The following is a 13,499-nucleotide window of genomic DNA, read 5'->3' on the forward strand; positions in this document are numbered from 1 at the left end:
TTTAGATTCCACCCAATTCGACAGCACCCAACCTCCACGCTTGCACAACCTCTCCTCGAAACCAGGAAACACTGCCCTATACCCGACATGTCTGGACCTGTTGGACCCCCCGGCTCTCAGCTTTCGGCTGAGCAAGCCGACAACTTCGAAGACGTAAGTGTCGCAAACCACCAAGAGCCTCATGAGCAACGAGTACTGAGATATGCGTAGATTGAGAAGCAGTTCGCCGTCAAGGGTACATCCTCCTTACCTTTTCTCCAGGACCCCGTCACGCTAACGCGCATTCGCCCTTGCAGTCGTCCAACACATGTCGACCTACTGGTCCATCCTCGAGCGCATGCGCGGTTCGCAACTCCGCCTGACCAAGATGGATGACGAAATCTACGAGCACTTCAAGCGCGAGTTCCCAGACTTTGACCCGCGTGCAACAATCAACGAGGACGACATGAAGTCGAAGGCAGGCAAGGAGAAGTGGCGTAACTTCATCATGGAGTACGAGAAGAAGGTCGATGACTACAACTTTGGCACCATGCTGCGTGCCAACCCTTCGTTCGAATATGGAGAGAAGGAGACCATTTTCGGTAAGTCTTCACCGGTCTGCTTGCCGAAATGAGGGCAAGGGATTGTGGCATCGCCATTCGAGGGACAAAGGCTAAACCCTTGGCTAGCCGTGCGGATGCAATTCTACGCCGTCGAGATCGTCAGAAACCGCGAGGGCTTGAACGATTGGATCTACGAGAAGGCGCATCCCGAAGAGGCAAAGAAACAATAAGAGAAGGAAGAGTAGTCGGCTCGGATACCGGTTGTTTGCTGCTCCGTCCAACCCGAACGAATTGCCACCGAGTGCCACGCATCCCATGGCGCACAAGCTTGACCACAGACCCACCGAGGCTTGTGCAAGAGATCAAAGCCGGGCAGCTGATGTCTCCGTCCTTGTATCTGGGTTGGCCACGAGAAGAGTAGGGTCCTGGGTGACATGACAGCGGCCCCAAGGTAGTACGCTACACAAAAACCAAAAAGGCAGACGCCCTAGAAAGTATTCCTCGGAATGTGACTGGGAGGCTTCTCGTAGCTAAACCGCGGCTGGAACATTGTAGGGCCGTGATCGGACTTTTCGAGGTCTTTGTTATTAGAGTGAAAGAACAGACTTGGCGCGCAGAGGCGGAGCCTACGATTGTTCTTTGATTCACTTCACTTTGCGTCGCACCCTGCGTCACTTGTTATTTCCTCCAGTACCTCGCCGTCCTTCAGACGTGTCTTTCCTTCGTGATTCAATGGACCAAAACACAACTCACCTTCGCTTCTGAACCATGGCCGAAAGGAACATCGACAGAGAGCTGCCCTCAGTCCCAGCGGAGAAGAAAGAAACAGAGAGCGAAGACAGCCTTTCATTGCCCGACGCCGAGTCTAGCGAAAACGAAGAACTGCTGCGCAAAACCCAATGGAAAGATCTCTTCAACTTTACGACAAAGAAGCATTTGCCGTTCCTCATAACTGCGGTATCCCTCGCGATCATTTGTGGTCTCGTGGTACCGTTCAATGCCTGGCTTCTGGGGAAAATCTTTGACGCCTTTTCGAAATATGCAGCTCGCACAATTGACGCCGAGAAGTTGCGGAGCGACATCTCCAAGTACACTATCTACATGGTCGCGCTGGCGGCTGCCAACTGGCTCTTGCAGTCCTTTTACTTTGCTTCTTGGATCTTGTTTGGAGAACTCCAAGCCAGGAGCGCTCGCGAAAGAATATTTCGGGCATTGCTGAAGAGGAACATTGAGTGGTTTGACCGTCGGAAAAACGGCATTGGGGCCATGATTCCACGCCTGCAAATGTACGACACACCACTTCCACGAAGCCGTTGCGAACTAACAAAGGTCACAGGCAAACGCGTGAACTTCAAATCGCAACATCTCAGCCATTTGGTACATGCATAGAGGCAGTCGCAACAACGCTCTTGTGTCTCGCCCTGGCAATGTTTTACTCATGGAAGTTGACGCTCGTCATCCTTGCAGTCATACCTGTCGTTGGCATATCAGTCGTCTTCTTCTCATCTCGTCTCCAACCCAACGTCGACAAACAGAGTGACAAGCTCAATGAAGCGCTCAAGTATGCCATGGCAGCTATGTCTTCTATTGAGACTGTCAAGTCATTCAATGGACAGGACCTAGAGGTTTGGAAGTACACTCAAATTGCCCGGAAAGCTGCCAGCTACTATATCAGGCAAGCCAACTGGAACGCGCTTCAGATGGGTGTCGTCAGCTTGTGCACCTTTGCCATGTTCATTCAGGGCTTTTGGTATGGAACCACTCTACTCGACAAGGGACTTTCTCCGGGAAAAGTCTTGACAACTTTTTGGGCAGCGCTCATGGCCTGTCAGGGATTCATGGCCTTTCTGCCCATGATGATGATTCTTGAAAAGGGTAGAGCTGCTGGCGCAAAGCTGAGGGCGGTCACCATTCATGGCAGTCTACGTGAAGACGAGGTGGCGGAGGGAATGAAGCCTGACCATTGTGTTGGGGATATTGAGATGAAAAACGTAAGTTTGAAAGCTACGCGATGAGAGTAGACGCTGACAGGAGAACAGATAAACTTCTCATACCCCATCCGTCCCAGCGAGCTGGCGCTGAAAAACGCGTCTCTGTTCTTCGCGGCCGGCGAGACAACGTTTGTCATTGGTAAAAGTGGGTCAGGTAAAAGTACCGTAGGTCAGATCCTATCTCGCTTCTACCCAACCAAATCCGGAACGATCACGCTAGACGGTCACAAATTCGAGGACCTCGATATTCGATGGCTACGTCGCAACCTGACCCTGGTGGAGCAAACCAGCGTACTTTTCGAGGGCTCCATTTTCCGAAATATAAGTTACGGAAAGGAAGACTTTGAGACGGTCACCATGGACCAAGTCAAGGAAGTAGCTCAATTCGCTCTCTTGACCGACACTATCAACGACATGGCTGACGGATTCGACACTTTTGTCGGTGCTGGGGGTACTTCGATGAGCGGAGGTCAACGCCAGCGTGTCGCTATTGCCAGGGCTCGCCTTAGAGACACGCCGATTCTGATTTTGGACGAATCTACGAGTGCTTTGGACTACATCAATCGCACAATTATCCTGGAGAGCATTAGAAAATGGCGCAAGGGAAAGACCACCATTATCATCACCCACGATATCGGCCAGATTCAAGGAGAGGACTATGTCTTCATCTTGGAAAATGGAAAGGTCGTTCAAGATGGATACCGCAACTCTATGGAAAAGGATCTCAACTCACCCTTCCAGAAATTTCTGGTTTCCAGCAAAGAAGAGGGCCACAAGGAGGCAGAGTCATCAGAGTCGGAATCGGACGAGTCTGAATCAGAAACGTCGTCAGTCTACTCAGAGGGCGCGAAAATGCGGGATCGCTTGGCCGACTATCTTGAGGAGGACAGACCTCAGGCTCCCAAGTTTGTCCCGAGTATCTTTGTCGAGCAGCGGGTAGACCCAAACAACAGACAGTCAATGGTTCTTCCACCAATGCAGGCAGGTTACTGGCGCTCTCCTCAGGCATTTGCGTCGTCTCCAATGCCTGTCACGGAGTCTGCCTCGCCGACTACACCGACAACAGCTTCCCGGAGAAACTCGGGATACTTTGCCGTCGATGAAAAACGCCAGAGTAGAGTCAGAGCCTCTATTTATGTACAAGATTTTGAGGGACTCGTCAACGAACCAGACAGACGACGGATGACATGCAAAAGTCGTCGCCAGTCAACCGCTACTCGAAGGCGATCTGCCCGACAGTCGCGGTACAATCGCAAATCTCAAATGATACTGGAGAAGCCTGAGATACCGAAGAGGACAGGGTGGAGACGAATCTTGGATTTCGTGCCCGGCTACTTCATCTTCAAAAAACATGAACGTCGTGATGGCCAAGATGTCATGACAATCAAGCAGATTCTCATGACTGTGTGGCCGCGCCTCAACTGGTTCCAGCGCCTCATCCTCTTTTTTGGGTTCTTCTGGTGCATCGTCCACGCTGTGTGCACACCCGTCTTTTCATTCGTCTTTACTAAACTTTTGGCGACCTTCTACGTTCCGCAAGGAAGGACTGAAAAGGCTACGATATACTCCCTGGCGATTCTGGCCATTGCCATCACGGACGGTCTCGCCCAATACTTTTCCCATTTCTTGCTAGAGTACTGCGGCATGATGTGGATCCACAGCGTGCGCGAGAACGCGATGAAGCAAATTCTTGGACAGCCAAGAGAGTTCTTTGACCGCGAGGAAAATGCCGTCGAAGTCCTGGCGCAGAGCCTCGACTACCACGCCGAAGAAATGCGAAACTTGCTGGGCCGTTTCGCTGGACAAGTCACGATTGCCATCGTCATGATGTGCACGGCCATCATCTGGAGTATCGTCAGCGCATGGAAACTGGCTCTCGTTGGTCTCTCCATCGCCCCCATATTCTGGGCTGTTACAAATGGCTTCTCGGCAGTCAGCAGTAAAGCTGAGGGTGCGCTCAACGACGCCGACGAAAAGGCTACAGAGATTGTGGGCGAGACTTTCACAAACATCAAGACTGTCCGGTCTTTCACTCTGGAAAACACCCTTCTGAAAAAGCACCTCGAAGCTACGCAAACCATCTTCAAAGTCGGCCTTCGCCGCGCCATATACTGCGGCGTCTTCTTCGGTCTCACGGACAGCATCATCCACTTTGTGACTGCTTTGCTCTTCTACTATGGAGGCGAAGTCATTGCGACAAACGAATTCACAGTGACAAAGGTCCTCAACGTCTTTACCGAGCTGACCATGAGCATGACCAATGTATCTCTCATCATCTCCATGATACCTCAGATCGGATCTTCACGAGACACGGCGACGCGTCTACTGCGCCTGGCGAAGCTCGACTCGTCCAAATCGCACGAAGAGCAAGGCTCGACGCGGATCCCGCTCATCGGCGACATCATCCTGCACAACCTGTCCTTCAGCTATCCAACACGACCATCAACGACGGTTCTGCACGACGTCAACATGACGATCCGGGCGGGCAGCTGCGTGGCCATCGTCGGTTCATCAGGCTCAGGCAAGAGCACCATTGCCGCGCTCCTTCAGAACCTCTATTCTGTCCCTTACACCAGCAACGACGCAAGCATCACCCTCTCCGGCCGCGACCTGCGCCACCTACACACGCCCACTCTGCGCTCCCTCGTCACCGTCGTCAGTCAGAGCCCCACCATCTTCCCTGCCTCCGTCTTCGACAACATCACCTACGGCCTGCGCGACGCGGATCCGCAGAGGGCGCTTCCCCGTGTCCGCGAGGCCGCCAACGCTGCCGGCATCGACGAGTTCATCTCCTCGCTGCCCGCCGGCTACGACACTCCAATTGGCGAAGGCGGGGTCGGTCTGTCCGGTGGTCAGGCGCAGCGCATCGCCATTGCGCGCGCGCTGGCCCGCAAGCCCAACGTCTTGATTCTCGACGAGGCTACGAGTGCGCTGGACGTCGAGAACGCAGGCATCGTGCGTGAGACTATCAAGCGTTTGGTCAAGGGCACGAGGGAACCGCAGGCGTTGGACAGGGGGAGCTCGGCGTCATTGGTCGGCAAGGGTATGACCGTCATCATGATTACGCATGCCAGGGAGATGATGGAAATTTCTGAAAAGGTCTTCATGCTGGACAAGGGTAGGTTGGTGGAGGAGGGTTCTTTTGGAGAGCTGGCAAGGAAGAAGGGTCCATTTTCTAGATTGCTTAGGGGCGAGCTGGAGGGTGAGGGAGGGTACGAAGGGGCAGCGTCGAACTAAACGGTGGATCAGTTTTGGCTTTAATCTTTTGGCCTAGCTTTTGTTCGAATTCGATTCATGCTTTTCTCCAACCGTCTATGCTGTGCAACTCCTCATCGCCAACCGAAAGATTCCCGTCAGGCAGATGCATAAATGCGCATATTTATTCCACCTTATTCAACAAAAGATTATCTCTGTCCCGCAAATCTGCGCTCCTGGACTTCAGACAGGGCACGGCTTCCGCTCAGCAGCGCCACAACTCCGACCGCTCCAACCGCGGGCAAAGTCTGGAAGAGGTTCCAGCAAGTGTAGTAGAGGAAGAAGATGCCTTCGAGCGCGACGATGGAGCCAAAGAAGAGCGCGTGAGACGCGGGGGCGGCGCCCAGGGCCTTGGGTAGGTGGTTCACGTTGGCACCTAGGGCGACCCAAGTGATGAGCAGGACAGGCAGCGCAGCAGCAACCGCCGCAGCAAACACGAGCGTGATGACCCTGGGCGGGTTGCGCGGATCTTCCTTGAAGATGTGGTGGATCTCGTCTTTCTTGCCGTAGCGGACAGGAGGGTCGGGGATCGCAAGAGGGACGTTGGGGTCACGCTGGACGTCGAGGTCGAAGACGACCGAGTTGTAGGGTTCTGAAGAGCCGAAGGAACCAATGACGAGGGATGCCTGAAGGGGAGAGCTCGTGGTGAGGAATTGGTAGGGGAGCTCCTTCTGAGTCTACCAACTGTTAGACCGTAATTATAAACCCAAACTGACGGCAAATCATACCAGCTCGACCTTTGCCTTGCCATTGTCCTTAACACTCAAGGCGAAAGCGTCCTCGAGGCCAGTCTTGGGGTCCGTCACAGTGAGGAACGCTTGGTGTGGCCTCTTTGCCTTCTTGCCGTCGACGGTCGTCAAGATGATTTTGAGGGTATCAGTAGCTCCAAGAGCGATTGGCTTGCTGAGCGGTGCCTTGGGATCGAGCCTGTGGTCTTGTCGTTAGTGACGTGTTGGATATTTGTACATAGTTGGGTGCAAGCTGTACTTCTCCTTCACACCTCCGCCGACGCCAGCGCCTTTGGCCTGGACGGTAAGAGAGGCATCGTCGAAGCCCCAGGAGGACGCAGCACTGACGGCGCTGGCGCCTGCAAGTAAAAGTGTCGAGACGAAGGAGAAACGCATCGTGGGCCAATTGGGGTATTGCGGCGTGCTCGAAGGTTGACTTGCACTGGGCCGGGAGCTGCAAGCTGCCAGGTGTTAGAGGAGACGTAAGCGCGTTACCGCACGGACCAGGCCATCCTCAAGCTCATAGGTCGCGTGGGTCGCGACCACGAAAAGCTCAACACCATCTCGACCATGGCCTGAATGAAAGCCAACGCCACAGCCGTCGACATTGCCGTTACTTGGAACTAGTGCAATCACTTCTCTCCTCATGAAGATGGGGGTTCTGCTCGCGCGCTCCCCCTCTTTTACTCGGATCGTCGTCTGAACAAGAAAAAAGTATTTTGGTTCGAGATGGATTCATTACTGTTGACAGTAAGCTTCGCTTTTAGAGCGGCTAGCGAAGAGATAATCGATCATTTTCCTACACTGGTCCAGTGTCACGACTTCTTGATTCTGCGCTTTTCCACCAGTCTCTTCCTGCCAAGCGCTTTCGACTCTAAGCTCCTCGTTCCATTTCAAGGGCTTTAAGTTCTGACCATCAATCTCATCGACTTGTGGTGCCATCATTCGATGAAGAAGTGCCAATGGTTGCATGACGATAGATATGTCAAGAACGATGCGGTCGAGACGTTGAGCGTGGGTCGCCGCGGCGGAGCAGAGCATCGATCCATGGTACGGCATCAGTCCCCAATCAAAATATGCACACCAGAGTATGCCTACCCGGTCTTTGAGTTTTTTTTCCAGTCAAAAGTCGAATGCCAGTTGATTTGTTAGTAAACCGATATGTATAAGTAGCTAGCGAACCCTTTTGAAAGGGTCAGATCCATAGTTCAAACTCATCACAACGCACTGTCTGCAGTCCCTACGCGTCAATCGACCCCAGGTCGCAGCTTCTCTTAAAGCCAACAGTCTCCGTTCTTGCACACGAAGCTTCCTCAACCGTCTCTGCTGGTGGTCATCGCCTTCAACAATCTCTCATCCCCCTGACAGTCGACCCAACACCTCGACCCTGTGGACCCTCACCCTCTCATCCCCTCTAAACCTCTCCATCTCGCCCTGTAAGTGTTCTCGAGATTTATCATGCTCCCCGCATTCACTAAACCGAAACAGAAAACAAAATGGGCCCCCAAAACACCTGCCCTGAGAAGACCGCGGGTCCCACTGGCAGCCCTGTCGAGAAGGGCAAGGTCTCCACCAAAGGCCTGCCCGAAGCAACGCAAAGGCGCCGGCATCACGATCTCCGGCGGGCAAATTATCACGACGCCGTCGCGGCAATCCATGACAAGGCCCAGCGTGAGCTCCGCGTCACGGCAGCGGCCTACAAGAAGGAGAAGCAGGAGGCCCTCAAGTCGGGCGTTCCCATGAAGCCCTTGCCTGCGCCAAAGTATTCCCCTCGGCTCGCGCAAATGGCCTCTGGCCTCATCGACATCGGCAACCCGGGAGCTCGCGGCCGGGTCACTGCACGTATCAAGAGTCTTGCCCGCGACGTTGCTGAGGCCTTTGTCAATAGCAGATACGGCAGCCTCGAGCGACAGCTCAATTACAAGGGCTTTCCAATCTTGGCGGAGGAGGCGCGCAAAATGCGCAAGTGGTTCTTGTCCGAGGAGTGGAGGAGACCCGTGCCGCTCGGGACGCGAGAAGAGATGATCGATGACTTGAGGAGCGGCATCGAGGCCCTCAAGTTGATTGAGCGCTTAATCCAGCGGTCCTGAGTGGATGTTGCGTGCAGAATATTTGATTCTCATTCTTCTTTTGTCGAGACATGGGTTGGAGCTAGCGTTCTGTTCTTTTTCATCATGATACCACGCCCATTGAGAGCAGACGGGACTTGGACGTTTTTTGGCGGCGTCCCCAATTTTCTTCGGCGTACCTCAACGGAGCATAGCGCATCATTCCTCATATTTTCATGTCAATTGACTGTGGAAAATCTTCATCTTCAAATCAAACCGCTTTTTCTTGACCAATCATAACCCGAACAAGGGGGAATGCTCAACCCAAAACGTGATTTTCGTGGTCGAAAGCTGATATACAAACTTTAAATGCAGAAGAAACAACAAGACAGGCTCGTCCACGTGCAATACCTATTTCCTGAATGCTTCCATTTTTCCCCCTCGATGATAGATCAAGCAAGAGTCCGTGCGAGGCGGAGGCGGGGGAGTCGCTGCTCGGGCTCCCGAGCGCCGATCCTTGCGAGCCGGCCCTCGGCCCGAGACTCCACACGCGTTTTGTGGAACAACTCGAGCTTCCCCCTTCAACGCACTCCGCTTCGACGCTCTACGTTTGCAGCTGGTTGCTCGATGCGTTGGTGTTAATGGGCACATTGACAGACTCAATCGCTACAAACGCTGACACTCTCGCAAGGTCTCATCAATTGAAGCAAATCTACGGTCGCTGGACGAGCTTCGACCGCCGTGTCCGACGTTGAAGGACCAGTCAGGAGACCTCAGACGACGCGGCTAGGTCGGTTGCTTGTCTATCAAAGAACGTGTCAGCGAAGATACCCAAAGCAAGAGCAAGGAAATCTACTAAAGATCAACCCATCGAACTCAGGCTTCCTCAGGCGGGACTGTCAAGTGCTGGGATCATCCAACTGTCCGTAGCATCCACCTCCCGGCCGCCACAGCAGTGACTCATTTGCACACAGAGCTCTCCGTCCGTCGAACGACAACTCATCAGGGGCGGGAGCGCACAAGCCTTTAAGCCAAAATCACCAAAACGCGCCCAATCAAACGCGTAGCAGACGCGCGACAGCTGTCGCAGCAATTCCGATTGACATCAAAACCTACTTACCCTCGACCGGCCACTCATCTCATCCCGCATTTCTACACCGTACACGAGATTCACCTTTCAACTTTTTTCCCCGGCCACGTACGAGACGACCAACATCATGATTACGCCTGTGCTCCTCCGCGTGATGCGGCCCGCCGCCCTCCAGTTGTCCCCTACGCTCATCCGCTCCGCCGCTACGACGACTGCCGTCCCACCTTCAAAGAAGAACAGCACGCGCGCCTCGTCGTCGCCGCAATCAGCGCCAAAATCAGCATCTTCCAGATCCACGGCGCGCAAACCGACCGCGTCGCAGCGAGCCAAGGCAAGCAGCGGCGCCAGCAGCAGCAGCAGTCCTACTAGCGAAGACGCGGCCGCGTCGCAACGCCGTAGCGAAAAGGCGCTCGAGCACGCGCGGGAGTGGCAGAAGCAGCAGCAGCGAGAAGACGAAGAGGCGGCCAAGAAGAGGCAGCAGCAGCAGCGCCAGGGCGCGATGCGGAAGGAGTACAAGCCGGTGGCGCGCCGCTTGTTGGCGGCCATCGTGGCGGCGCCTGTTGCCATTGTGTCGAGTTGGATGTTGTGGGAGAGACGTAAGTTTCTTCATTTTACGTTGAGTGAGAAGCATTGGCTGACTTGTTTGCGCGACGGCAGTTGTGCTGGGCAAGGAACAGAAACCTGTCCCAGAGGTGTCAGAAGGTTCGGCTGGAGACTCCGGCGCTGGCCCTGCGGGTGCGAGGTAGGCGTGGATCATTGGGATCGTTTCACTGTGGACGAAAGATAGACGAGGGAGTGGTGAGTGAGTCTTTCAAGCGCTTTTGTAACATGCCAGCCTACGGGCTCGAGGGCATGGACACGAAGAGGCAACGCTTTGACGACTGATGCCGCAATGCTTCTGTAATATACGCGAAATGAGGCAACGACGTTGAGCCAGAGTGTTCAATTGCATTCCTTCGTGCTTTCCTCGCGCAAATCAAACACACAAACCGCAAAATTTGTCCCGCTGGATTCGACGCCTCGTTTACATCATTTTTTCATTCACCGCGACGAGCCCTTAGAGCGAGGCCTTGAGCACCTTGAAGGCATCAGACCTGGATCCCTTGAAGCGCTCCTCGGCCGTCTTCCAGTTGATGACGGTCCAGATGTTCTCGATGTAAGCCGCCTTGCCGTTCAGGTACTGTGTTCAAAGTTAGACTGCATCCACGCGGAGACGGAGCACAACAACAAGAACCTACCTGCAGGTAGTATGCATGCTCCCAGAGATCGATCCCAAACACTGGAACCTCGCCCGGTCCAACGATGGGGTCTTGGTCCTTGGTCGTGACGATAGCCAATCTCGGCTCCTTCGTTGCGCCTTCGACCTTGACGAGCCAGCCCCAGCCAGAACCCTGGATGCCGAGCAGAGCAGCGGTGAACTTCTCACGGAACTGCTGCTCGCCCCCAAAGGTCTCGGTGATCTTGGCGGAGAGCGAGGGTGCGGCCGTGGCGAGCTTGGTGTCGGACGAGTTTTGCGGGGCTAGGTTCTCCCAGAAGAGCGAGTGGTTGATGTGGCCGCCGCCATTGAAGCGGATGGCGGACTGCAGCTGGATTTGGTCGGGGACGTCGCAAGAAGTGATGGCGCTGCTGTACTTGGCGAGTGCGGCGTTGAGGTTCGTCACGTAGGTGGCATGGTGCTTGCTGTGGTGCAGCTCCATGATCTGCTTGCTGATGGCCGGCTCGAGGGCCTTGGGGTTGTGTTAGCAGGCATTGTCTTGGAGTTGGGGAGGTGTTGTGGCTGAGTCTCTAGCTGTGAGGGAGCATTCATGAGGTGGTTGGTTTTGGTGGATAGAGGAGTCAGGCGACTGGATGAAAGCTTACATCGTAGGGGTACGGCAGCGGAGGGAGCGAGTATTTTTGGACAGACATGGTGGTGGTGTTCTCTCCGATTGACGGGTTAGGGTTGTTGAAGAAGGGTAGTTGGAAGAAGGAGGCAGAGGCGGGAGCAATGAGATTGGAGAAGACCAGGAGACAGGAGACGGCAAAGGACATGAAGGTGTTGATTGTCGACATCGGTGCGGGGTCGTGCCTGAGAGGGTTATGACACCATGATGTCCTCGGCCAAGCAGGAGATGGCATTTTGAAGAGACGTGACTGGCTGCACCTCTGCCTGCACTGGTCAAGGTCAAGAAGCTCAAACTTGCTCAACACACAGGACAGCTTAACTTGCTCATACACCCTCAACGGCCGCGCGTGAAACAATCGACGGCTGAAACACAGACTGCACTGGACGGGCCGACCCTGCGGATTGATCGGGTTATAAGAAGCTGTGCTGCAACAAGAGAGGCTGGTCAGATCCCCTCTGTACAAACCGACACAAAACGTGGTGTTGACCCTGCGACGTTCCAGCCCCGAGAGCAACGCCACCCGAAGTCCGAGACGGCCGATTCGACAACCATGTGCGGAGACTCGTGCACCTCGACTCGACTTTCCTCGGGCGGCACCATCGCTGTCCTGCGCTCTCCGCACGACGCTACCGGCCAGCCCGTCACCAATGAGCCCGTCGCAAGCTGCGACTTGCTCTTCGACAACCCTACCAAAACTGCCAGTGCTCGTACGCGGGCCGTCCTCCGCGCCAGGGATGGCGTGTCTTTCGACAGCTTGAAAACCTACTTTATGCTCATCCAGTAGGCTGCTCCACCCAGTACTCCCTCTTTGCATTGCTAACGGTTCACGCGTTGAACAGCCGCGATGGAGACCTCCGCACCCGCGCATCCATGAGCGACGAGGTCCGCACTGCCCTCCACGCGATCGAGCTGAAACCCGCTGTGGATGAACACCAGAACCATGCGCTGATGGACCTGCCCGGTGCTCTGGACCTCAATGTCGGCACAGAGCGAGGCGTCATTGGTCGCCGAGTGTCGATTGTCCGCGGCGGAGAGCGAGTCGCCGAGGGCATCATCGGATACAACTGAGGTCATGGTTTTTTCTTTCGTTCCAGCAAAGGCGCCGGGTACGGTAGAGCTTGGGTTTAGGTCGGCTTCGGAGTTCATGGTCAAGGAATCTGGGGTTTCGTGCGAGTTCCACATGGTCACCTATCGATACCATTAGCGGCAGCAGATCGCCAGCAATTCTCACGTCCGCATCTTCACAAGGCGTTATCTGCTGGCTTTCCCATCTTCTTTCCGCAGTCTGCACCTATCGGAGTGCTTGCCTGCCACTGCTCACTTGTCAGTACCTCAGCCCTACCCGCTGCGACAAGACGGATTGACAGGGTCTCGACATTGGCAACTCTTGGCCATGCGCCACCACAGTAGGTGTCTAAAGAAATGCGACAGACCTCCTGGCCATATGAGCGCTCTCAAGGAGCATTCATCTGCTGCTACAGTCGCGCTTAGGGAGCATTTATTCACTGCTGCATCCAGATCCAGGGAGTCTCGTTTCTTTCTACAACCATTGTGCCGCGACCGGCTGCCAACTTCATCGCCAGATGGCAGGTGACATTTCGCCGTTTGTTCGTCAATCGTTTCGATGCGCGCCGTAGACGCTGTGGCACTGTGACTCCAGTATCTGTCGCCACCTCGGGCCGCGCGTATACCGACGAGGCCGAGATGCTTCAAACATCTCGGAGCTTCTGCAAAGGGCTCGATGCGCGAGACTATCACAGGGTCGAAATATTGAGGCACAGCTTGCTTTGCAAATACTATTAGGCCTATCATCCTCGGTTCTGCGCGGCATACGCTCTCGAAGGCCCAAAGACCAGGAACCTTTGCCGGGGACGTGCCACTCGTTGGCAAAACTGCCAAACAGAGATTTACAGACCCACTCCTCCACGCTCTCTTACCTGAGAAAAACTCTGCTCACCC

The 13,499-nt window shown here is 54.6% G+C and overlaps 6 protein-coding genes across 6 annotated transcripts; 4 read left to right on the forward strand and 2 right to left on the reverse strand.

The window, feature by feature from the left end:
- Positions 1 to 87: 87 nt before the first annotated feature.
- On the forward strand, positions 88 to 772 carry J3D65DRAFT_598981 (polysaccharide biosynthesis-domain-containing protein; the record flags this gene model as incomplete). Its single annotated transcript, XM_066797872.1, has 4 exons — positions 88 to 153; positions 211 to 235; positions 297 to 581; positions 669 to 772. 4 exons carry the CDS (start codon positions 88 to 90, stop codon positions 770 to 772), a joined length of 480 nt encoding a protein of 159 aa, XP_066659566.1.
- Positions 773 to 1,085: 313 nt separating this feature from the next.
- Positions 1,086 to 5,967, forward strand: J3D65DRAFT_15150 (P-loop containing nucleoside triphosphate hydrolase protein). Its single transcript, XM_066794088.1, has 3 exons — positions 1,086 to 1,828; positions 1,879 to 2,533; positions 2,582 to 5,967. The coding sequence occupies exons 1-3, from the start codon at positions 1,311 to 1,313 to the stop codon at positions 5,768 to 5,770; spliced, it is 4,362 nt and encodes a 1,453-aa protein (XP_066659567.1). The 5' UTR covers positions 1,086 to 1,310; the 3' UTR covers positions 5,771 to 5,967.
- J3D65DRAFT_682526 (Oligosaccharyltransferase subunit Ribophorin II-domain-containing protein) lies at positions 5,854 to 7,210 on the reverse strand. The gene is made up of 4 exons (XM_066803761.1): positions 7,017 to 7,210; positions 6,776 to 6,977; positions 6,517 to 6,715; positions 5,854 to 6,465 (listed from the first exon to the last, which is right to left on the reverse strand). The coding sequence occupies exons 1-4, from the start codon at positions 7,162 to 7,164 to the stop codon at positions 5,938 to 5,940; spliced, it is 1,077 nt and encodes a 358-aa protein (XP_066659568.1). The 5' UTR covers positions 7,165 to 7,210; the 3' UTR covers positions 5,854 to 5,937.
- Positions 7,211 to 9,550: 2,340 nt separating this feature from the next.
- On the forward strand, positions 9,551 to 10,592 carry J3D65DRAFT_15255 (uncharacterized protein). The gene has a single exon (XM_066794101.1). It carries the CDS (start codon positions 9,782 to 9,784, stop codon positions 10,439 to 10,441), a length of 660 nt encoding a protein of 219 aa, XP_066659569.1. The 5' UTR covers positions 9,551 to 9,781; the 3' UTR covers positions 10,442 to 10,592.
- A 119-nt stretch (positions 10,593 to 10,711) lies between these two features.
- On the reverse strand, positions 10,712 to 11,562 carry J3D65DRAFT_545482 (manganese superoxide dismutase; the record flags this gene model as incomplete). Its single annotated transcript, XM_066796767.1, has 3 exons — positions 10,712 to 10,834; positions 10,893 to 11,381; positions 11,515 to 11,562. The coding sequence occupies 3 exons, from the start codon at positions 11,560 to 11,562 to the stop codon at positions 10,712 to 10,714; spliced, it is 660 nt and encodes a 219-aa protein (XP_066659570.1).
- Positions 11,563 to 12,090: 528 nt separating this feature from the next.
- J3D65DRAFT_663589 (uncharacterized protein) lies at positions 12,091 to 12,608 on the forward strand (the record flags this gene model as incomplete). The annotated part of the gene is made up of 2 exons (XM_066802681.1): positions 12,091 to 12,320; positions 12,380 to 12,608. The coding sequence occupies 2 exons, from the start codon at positions 12,091 to 12,093 to the stop codon at positions 12,606 to 12,608; spliced, it is 459 nt and encodes a 152-aa protein (XP_066659571.1).
- Between the last annotated feature and the right edge of the window lie 891 nt (positions 12,609 to 13,499).

The sequence above is a fragment of the Phyllosticta citribraziliensis genome, assembly GCF_038025025.1.
Source record: "Phyllosticta citribraziliensis strain CPC 17464 chromosome Unknown J3D65scaffold_1, whole genome shotgun sequence".
In the NCBI taxonomy this organism is placed as follows: Eukaryota; Fungi; Ascomycota; class Dothideomycetes; order Botryosphaeriales; family Phyllostictaceae; genus Phyllosticta; species Phyllosticta citribraziliensis.